This window comes from Vulpes vulpes, chromosome 15 (assembly GCF_048418805.1).
Source record: "Vulpes vulpes isolate BD-2025 chromosome 15, VulVul3, whole genome shotgun sequence".
Taxonomy (NCBI): domain Eukaryota; kingdom Metazoa; phylum Chordata; class Mammalia; order Carnivora; family Canidae; genus Vulpes; species Vulpes vulpes.
Window position 1 is genome coordinate 100,011,013 of NC_132794.1, and position 9,747 is coordinate 100,020,759.

At 36.9% G+C, this 9,747-nt stretch overlaps 1 protein-coding gene across 1 annotated transcript; it reads right to left on the minus strand.

Annotated features, from left to right (window-relative positions):
* Window positions 1-7,932: 7,932 nt before the first annotated feature.
* Window positions 7,933-8,352, minus strand: LOC112917861 (large ribosomal subunit protein eL27-like). Its single transcript, XM_072738158.1, has one exon. The coding sequence runs from the start codon at window positions 8,350-8,352 to the stop codon at window positions 7,933-7,935; it is 420 nt and encodes a 139-aa protein (XP_072594259.1).
* Window positions 8,353-9,747: the final 1,395 nt, after the last annotated feature.

A 9,747-nucleotide genomic window follows, 5' to 3' on the forward strand; every position in this document is an offset into this window, starting at 1 on the left:
TTGATATTTGCTTTATGTATTTAGGTGTTTCAATTAGGTGTTGAGTGCATAGAATTTTTGTATCCACTTGTTGGATTGATCCCTTTATCATTATGTAGTGGTTTGTCTCTTATTACAGTCTTTGTTTTAAAGTCTATTTTGTCTGATATATGTATTACTACTCTAGCTTTTTCTTTTTTCTCTTCCATTTGTATGGTGAATGTTTTTCCATCCCTTCACTTTCAGTCTATATGAGTCTTTAGGTCTGAAGTGAGTATCTTGTAGGCAATGTATTCATGGGTCTTGTTTTTCTAATTCATCCCACCTCACTCTACATTTTTTGATTGGAGCATTTAGGCCATTTACATTTAAAGTAATTATTGATAGGTATGTACTTACTGCCATTTTGAAATTTTGTTTTCTGTCTGTTATTATAGTTCTTTTTTCCTTTTTTTCTTCTTCTCTTGATTTATTTATCTTTATTTTTGTATATATATCATGAGTTTCTGGTTACCATGAGGTTCATGCATAATATCCTAAGCAAATAGCAGTCCATATTAATTTGATGATGATTTAAGTTCAAACACATTTTCAAAAAAAAAAAAGAAAAAAAACAGAAGAAGAAATCTTTTTCTTTTCCCATTTCTCTTGCCTTTTTACTACCTTCTCCGCATTTTATGCCTATATTGTCATATTTCACAGGCTTTTAAAAATTTTCTTATGTCTATGGCCATTTCTTTTCCACTTAAAGAAGTCCCTTTAACATTTCTTATAAGGCTAGTTTAGTGGTGATAAACTCCTTTATCTTTTATTTTTCTGGGGACCCCTATCTCTACTTAAAATCTGAATTATAATTTTCCTAGGTGAAGTATTCTGGGTTGTAGGCTTTTTCCTTTCAGCACTGTATATATCATGTCACTTTTGGCTTGCAAAGTTTCTTCTGAAAGATCAGTTAATAGTTTTTTCTTATAGGTTTTCCCTTCTAGGTAACTTTTTGTTTCTCCCTTGTTGCTTTTAGGATTTTCTCTTAATCTTTAACTTTTGACATTTTAATTATTATGTGCTGTGGTGTGGGCCTGCTTGGCTTTATCTTGTTTTAATTCTCTGGGCTTCATGACTTGGATGTCTATTTCCCTCCTTAGTTTAGGGAAATTTTCAGCTATTATTTCTTCAAGTAAATTTTCTACATCCTTTTCTCTCTTCTTTCTCTTCTGGGAACTCATATAATGTGAATGCTTACTTGATGTTGTCCATGAGATCTCTTAATCTATCCTCATTAAAAAAAATCCTTTTCTCTTTTTGTTATTCAACTTGAGTGCTTTCCTTTTTCTTAAGATTTTATTTATTCATGAGAGAGAGAGAGAGAGAGAGATGCAGAAAGACAGAGATACAGGCAGAGGGAGAAGTAAGCTCTATGCAAGGGACTGACATGGGACTTGATCCTTGGTCTCCAGGATCATGCCCTGGCTGAAGGCAGCGCTAAACCACTGAGCCACCAGGGCTGCCCACTTGTGTGCTTTCTATTACCCATCTTCCAGATTGCTGGTACATTCTTCTGCATCTTCTGATCTACTGTTGATTCCTTCTAGTATATTTTTTATTTCAGCTATTGTATTTTTCAACTCTGGTTTTTAAAAATATTTTCTATTTCTTTATTGAAGGTCTCACTGAGTTCTTCCACTTTTTTCTCCAGCTGAGTATCTTTACAATCATTTAAGTTCTTTATCATGCATATTGCTTATCCTTGTTTAATTTAAATCTTTATTGAGTTTATTTTTTATTGTTCTTTCTTTTGGAGCATATTCCTTTGTCTCCCCATTTTGTTTGATTTTCTATGTTTGATTCATTCTGTGGATTAGGTGAAATGGCTACTTCTCCTAAAGTTGAAGGAGTGGTCTTATGTATGGTAACCCTTATGCAGACTGTTTGTGCTTGCTGACTTTTGCTGGCTGGCTGGAGATGTGGCTGTATATGCCTGCTACTCTTTTAAACCATGGCTTTTTTCAAAGAGAATAATAACAATTAATACTACTACTACTACTGCTAATAATAATAATGAAAAAAGAAATAATGAAATAATTTCTTTAAAATTATTTGAAATTTAATTTAAAATTATATGAAATAATGAAAATTATTCATTATTATTCATTATTATTCATTATATGAAATAATGAAATAATGAAAAAAGAAAATAACAAAAGAAAAAAGGAAAAAAGAGAAGAAAAAAGAAGAAAAGAAAAAAGAGAACAAGAAAGAAAAGAACAAAACCAAAAAAAGAGAAACAAAACAAAACAGATTTTAAAAAGTAAATATAGGGCTCTTGTGTGACTTAGTTAAGTGCCGACTCCTGATTTTGGCTTGGGTCGTGATTTTGGCTTGGGTCGTGATTTCAGCACCCTGGGGTCAAGCCCTTTTAGGCTCCACACTCAGTGGGGAGTCCATTTGAGAATTCTCTCTCTCCCTCTCTCTCTCTGCCCCTCCCCCCCTGCTCTTGCATGTATGCTCTCCCTCTAAAATAAACAGATACATATTTTTTTAAAAATAAAATAAAACAGTAAGAGTTAAAACACAGACATACACAAAACTACGACAGGTTTTCTGTGCCCCAGCAGTACAGGGCAGCTGGTATGGGTTAGTGGGCCATGGGCTTGTTGAGGTTCGCAAGCTTCTTGTAACAACTGAACCCACCTGTTACAGTGTCTGGACTCTGCTCCAGTATAGATTTTTAAAGTGTGGTTGGGAACATACACTGTGTCATTCTCTAGTTCCTCTGACCTAGAGAACTTTCCAGTAGCTCCTGTGCCACTTGGCAGACTTCGAGTGTTGTCTCCTTTATATGCTAGTTGCTCTTTTAAACTGTAGCTTTTTTTCTGTGCCCAAGGACAAAGGGTGTTCCAGGTCCCTCAGTACTATCCCTCCCACTGCCATTGACAGTGTCGGGGCGGGGGGGGGTTCCCTTTGTTTCTATGTCTCCATCTCTCTTTTAAAAATTTTTTTATTTTATTTACATTCAATTAATTAACATATAGTGTATTGTTAGTTTCAGAGGTAGAGTTCAGTGATTCACCAGTTGTATATAACACTCAGTGCTCATTACATCACGTGCCAAAACAGTAGGGAGAATCTCTCCCTACCATCTCTCTTGCTGTACTACTGTTCTGCTGTTCTATCTTTGTTGTTCAGTAGCTGTTTAGTCAGCCTTCAGTTCTTCAGGAGGGGTTGTTCTATTAATAGGTATAATTTGGTGTGTTCTTTGAAGGAGGTGAATTCAGGGTCTATATCACTGTATTGAACCAGAGCCCTTTGCATCCAACACTTAATTGTCAAGGATTCACATACATTTTATACTATGTTAGCCCAGTGATTAAGATTACAGCTGTGGAAATTAAAAACCAAAAATATAGCCAAATTAGCCAGGATCAACCATATAGTACCTGTGTAGAATGCTAAGATTCAGCCCCTTTAGCTTACTATTTATGTCCATATACATATTATTTTTATTAATTTTTAATTATGTTGTCCATTTTAAGTTAGTTTTGCTATGATTTATAGTTAGAGCCCAGAATCAATCTAACGATGACAGAGTTACTTGAACTTGATCATCTGGGTTGCTTTTTTGTGGGAACCTTGTGCTAGGCAGGCTCTACAGAGAAAGTACAGTGCATTAAAGGAATTTATAATCGTAGAGTTGGGCAAATACAAATTAGCTGCTTTATTAGTTGGGCTTGTTTTGGTTACCAGTTATAGAAACTTAACTGCCACTTAGTGTCTTATGTCCCCAACTCTGTGGGAGGCAGACTATGTAGGACTTTAAAAATCACTGGAGCTCAGACCCTAAATATGCTGATGATAGACTGTAGAGGCTGATAGCCGTGGGTTCAAGTTCTAGATCTACACCACTGACTACCCATGTGATCTCAGCTTGGCTAAGAAATCTCACTTTCAGTTTCCTTTGCGAGATGGAGGTCACAGATGTGTCCTCCTAAGGTATGCATTCAAGAAGATGAAATAGATTTCTAGAATTAAAAGAATTGATTACTGGAGGCCTGGGAATGCAGGGGAGGCAAGCAATGCCTAGTCTTTTTCCTATACTGTGAGTAAATAGTAAGAGGTCATAGCTCAAGGTCACACCTCACCATACACTTCTTTTTTTTGATTCAGCTTTTCAACAGCCACGATTTTAGTCTTACATTGTAGGGGGAATGATTCTTCAAGCCAGAGGTTTTGGCAAATAGTAGGAGAGGTGGGAAAAGCCATTTTCACAGAGAACTAGAAACACTACTTGACAAAGGTGATCAGTAGAGGGAAATATATGGACTTCTCCAAACAGCTGCAGAGCCTCTGGGCTTTGTGACTATTTCACCCCCAAATGGGAAAAGACATAATGACCAGACATGCTCTACGAGAGGTAGAAAACTAAAGTAAAATAGTATCTAGAGTTGAAAATTGAGGTATTTGTCAAAGGATTATTTTCCTTGCAAATACTCTGAACCTTCAGGGGACACATCTACCTAGCCTTTTAAGCCTAAAGATAAACAAAATATTTCCAATTATTTTTTTATGAAAAATAGCATTAACTCTAATATAAGTGCAAGGAGCACACAAAAAGAATATGCAATATATTTATATAATCCTTTTGTGTGTACTCCTTGTGCTTGTATTATATACATTAGTTGTATATGTGTGTGTGTATATGTATATGTGTGTGTATATATATGTATATGTATGTGTGTATATATATATATATGTATATACAAAAAAGATACTATCTTATTTGGGATTTGGGCATCTGTAACCACCATAGTAAATAGAATCCAGCAGTATATTAAGAGAAAAATCATCATGATAAGGTAAGTAAGGTTTGTTTTAGACATTAATTATGTTATATTAGGAAATCAATATAATTCAAGTTATTAATAGCAAAAAAAGTATAACTGATCATCCTGATACATGCCAAACAAGCATTTGGTAAAAATTAATATCCATTACTGATTTAAAAATCTCAATAAAATATCAATAAATGGAAAAGCTTATTCCATTGAATATGTATTTATGATCCATGGCTAGCTTCATGTTTGGTGGTAAGACTCCCATTAAAATCAGAAGTGTGAAAAGAATTTGGATCGTCACAACTGTTATCTGGTAGTTTTTTTTCCACATGTGCCAACTCTATTAGAAAAAGAAATAGAGGAAAAGAGACAATTTGCAGACTGAACTACTGGGAAGCCATTAAAAAGACAGTAGGGTTCTCTGTGCACAGACTCATAAAGATGTCTACTCCACATTGGGGAGAAAAGTCAGATATGAACAGTTGAGTAGAACATGTCATTTTGTAAAAGCAGAGTACATAAGTATGTATAGGGAAGTGAATTGTATAGAAAATATTCAGGAATTATATTTAGCAAGATGTTAACTGTTTTAATTCTGGGTGATGGGCTGACTCTCATTTCCTTCTCTCTGCCTATTAGGAATTGCTTACCTCTTTCTTTAAGCAAATAAGTAACTTGCCCAAGGCCAAAGGCCTTGGCCTTTAAATCCGGTACCCTTCACTACTCCTTTATTACTTATTATTAGAAAAAAATGCCATTGTCCTTTTCAAAACAAAAATATGTTTTATATATATGAAGATACATAGATGCATCTATTTTTATAATATGTATAATACATAATATATTCATATATAGAAATGATATATATGTTCATATATGTAAAAATTTGAATAAATATATAAGTACATATATTAATATATATGTTTGTATACTTATATGTATGAAAGATGTAAAATTATAGTATAATAAGATGCCTAGCACTTGGTCAGTAAATTACATTTATTAGCCTCCCTAAAAAACTGTACTTGGAATATGAGCAGGGACTATGCTTATTTAACTTTCCATCTCCTAGTAGCAAGCAGGTGTCCTTCACACAGTGTTAATATTAAGCAAAAATATCTTATACATGCAAATAGAATAAAGGATAGAGAATTGGATTATGTTGCGTGACCAGCAGTGAACTCTCCTGCAATACCCCATGGATCTCCTCTGTGATGACTGCCCTGACCTTCAGCCTTCATGTGGACAGAATTATAGCCATTGTCAGGGGTCAAAAGAGTCATGGAATCGGGGGCTGGCATCGACTATAAGAAACCTCTTGAAAGGTTAACTTTCAGATGTAGAAGGATTTACATTTCCTCTTTACAGAACCAGTTCCTGCAAAAGCCTGAACAACGACCTCATCCTTTCTGCTCAATGATGTCCTTCACTGAGCCTGTGAGGAGAAGGATGAGCATATGGCAAGGCTGTGGGGTGGGGGGATGCCACTTATATGACCCAGCTGGTACCCACCAGCCTCAAGGCCCTAGCTGAATTTTCTGGAAGATACCACAATTCACTTTTCTTCAGCTAGAACACAGCCTCTGCATTTTTCCACACGCTGGTTTCTGAGCTCAGAGAACATGAAGAAAGGCTCATGCTGATGTGAGCACTGACCACAGAGGGAACTAGATGTCCCAATGAATAATTCCTCTCATGTGATGCTAGGATGGAAGCTTCCAAATTTCTATGCAGATACCTTTTATTTTTTGCCTTGGGCAGGAGGAGGCACCATGGAATACCTATATGGAGCTGCCACTCAGAGTCTGTGAGGAGCTGGAGCCACCTGAGTGGCTGTTAGGGAAATGGGCAAATGGAAGAGTGTCTCTGCAGGATAGTGGGTTTCCTATAGCCTCTCCCCTCCCCTTCCTACTACACCCACCACTCACCCATTACCCCCATCTCTTCTCAGGACTCTGTGTTGTCCTGGGCTGGCCACAGAGATTGCATTACTCTCTCTCTCAGGTTGACTCTCAGCTAACCAACCTCCCTTACAACTTAACCTTCCCTTCACTGGGCCCAGGCCTTGACCTCTAACCTTCCCTTCCCTTCACTGGGCCCAGGCCTTGACCTCTTCCACTTTTTATTTTTTTAAAGATTTATTTTTATTTATTTATGATAGATACACACACACACACACACACACACACAGAGGCAGAGACACAGGCAGAGGAAGAAGCAGGCTCCATGCCGGGAGTCCGACGCGGGACTCCATCCTCGGACTCCAGGATCGCGCCCTGGGCCAAAGGCAGGCGCGAAACCACTGAGCCACCCAGGGATCCCCTCTTCCACTTTTTATTTTATTTTATTTTATTTTATTTTATTTTATTTTATTTTATTTTATTTTATTTTATTTTATTTTATTTTATTTTTTTTCCCTCTTCCACTTTTTAAATCTATGCATTTCATCTCTTGTTCCCTCCTGCCTCCTGAAGACTTGCCTGATCTGGACCTCTAGCTTCTTGAGGGAGAACTCCGCAACTAAGGATCAAAGATCCCTTCATTAAGAGAAAAGATTGTGAATGACCTCTTTCCCACCCTTGGGTATTTTCCCATTTGCACTGAAATCTGGCTTAACCCAAGAAACTAATTGGTAATTGAGGGATTTTAGGCAGGCTGCTGGGGCAGATAGATGGGCAATTTTTACTAGTATTTTCATAATCAATGAGTTAAGTGACCATAATATGCATTCTATCATACGGAGGACACACATAAATCATATTTGTGCCTTTAAGGGGATGGCAACTCAGGGACATAGATCATAAACCTATGGATTAAAAATACAATCACACAAGGCTTACAAAAATGATAGAATGACATAAGATATAGCATATGGTATGCCTAGCCAATTAGGAAAAAAAGAATGGGCTGGAAATAGTACTCTGAGCATTTGTTGTGGGCCAGACACGATACCAAGCTCTTTCATTTATTCTATTTAGTCTTTCCCAAGTTCTTTGAGTTAGGTTTTGTTATTTTTATTTTGAAGATCGCAAAACTAAGATTCAGAGATGCAAAGCAAATTGTGTTGAAACTTCTTTTTTTTTAATTTTTAATTTTTATTTTTAATGTCTGAAACAAAAGAAATCTAAAACCGCAGCTTCTGGAAGAACCACTTGTTCTGGCCAGTCTTATACCTCTCCTCGAACTTAATCTTGGCCTCTCGTCGGGCCTTGCATTTAAGAGCAGGGTCTCTGAAGATATCCTTGTTGACAACACTTTTAACACTTTTGTCCAAGGGGATATCCACAGAGTACCTTGTGGGCATAAGGTGAATGTAGTTATAAACTTTCACAAAAGACTTGATCTTTGACCTCTTGGTGATTTTATTCTTGCCCATGGCAGCTGTCACTTTTTGGGGATAGTGGTCAATTCCGGCCACCAGAGCATGACTGTAGGGATGGTCTGAGGTGCCATCATCAATGTTCTTCATGATGACCGCTTTGTGTCCGGAGTAGCCTCTGGCCAGGACCAGTACCACCTTCCTGGGTTTCATGAACTTGCCCATTTCCACATCAGCTCTGTGTTGAAGCTTCTGATTAGGAGGCAGATGGGCTTATCTATCTTTGAGAAACATAAGACTAAGGAATGGAAGCATGTTCTGGGGCCCATCTACATGAGAACTACCTGCAGATTTTACTAAATAAGGATTTCTGTGCCTCACCAAATCAGAATCTCTGGGAGTGGATTATAAAATCTGAATTTTGAAGAAATTTTTTATTATGTTCTGTTTGTCAGTTTTTTTTTCTATTTGTTGTGCATTTTATGTCTACTTTAAGAAATCTGCTTAACTTGGGACAGCCCAGGTGGCTCAGTGGTTTAGCACTGCCTTCAGCCCAGGGCCTGATCCTGAAGAGCCGGGATCGAGTTCCACGGAAGGCTCCCTGCATGGAGCCTGCTTCCCTCTGCCTGTGTCTCTGCCTCTCTCTCTCTCTCTCTGTCTGTCTATCATGAATAAATAAATAAAATCTTAAAAAAAAAAGAAATCTGCTTACCTCCAGGTCACAAAGATTTTTTTCTTACCTTTTCTTTAGTATATTTTCTGCTATAGTTTTAGGTTTCCTATATGCTGCATTTTGAGTTGATTTTGTATTCAATGTCTTCCCTTACCCTGATAGATACCTTTGTAAATTACTCCTTAAAAAAACCTCAGTAGCCCTATTTGTGTGACCTATCTGATTTCTGTTGTACTCTGGCTGATATATCCTTCACCAGGATATCCTTCATATCCTGTTGTTGGGACTTACAGACATCTTTTGGTTTAATTGAAAATTAAGTTTCTGTTTCTTATTACCTTTGTTTTCATTTTTTTTTTCTTAAGAGGAGAACAAAAAAGTACTTACTTGAAGAGAAGCTTTTAGGAGCATATATTGACTGAATTACTCTTTCACACCAAAGTGTAAACACTATTAATGTTTGATTTAAAAATAGATGAAGGGTATTAAAAGGTACAAACCCTCAGTTATGAAATAAATAAATCATTGGGTTGAAATGGACCACACTGGGAATATATTCAATTACATTGTAATCATTTTGTATGGTGACAGATGGTAGCTAGACTTAGGAGAATTACTTCATAATGTATAAAAATGTTGAACCACTATGATGTATACCTGAAACTAATAGGATATTATATGTTGATTACAATTTAAAAAAAGATAGCAGAGTCACGTAATCCCTGACCTATCTCTTTCCCACACCCCAGGAAGGATAAATTATTCGCCTCTTCAGAGTTCCCAGACTACTTTAAACAGCTCTGTTATAAGTGTCGCCTATGTCTTGAAGCCATGGCATATCTCCTTTGCCTTTGTGTCTCCAGAGAATAGCACAGAAATGAGAAATCAAGCTGGTTCCCTGGTTGCAAAAGCCCACTCTCAAAGCATGGCTAACAATTCCAGGAGAT

Excerpts from the sequence above, each read along its gene's own strand:
- LOC112917861 (XM_072738158.1), bottom strand. The coding sequence starts at position 8,352 with ATGGGCAAGTTCATGAAACCCAGGAAGGTGGTACTGGTCCTGGCCAGA.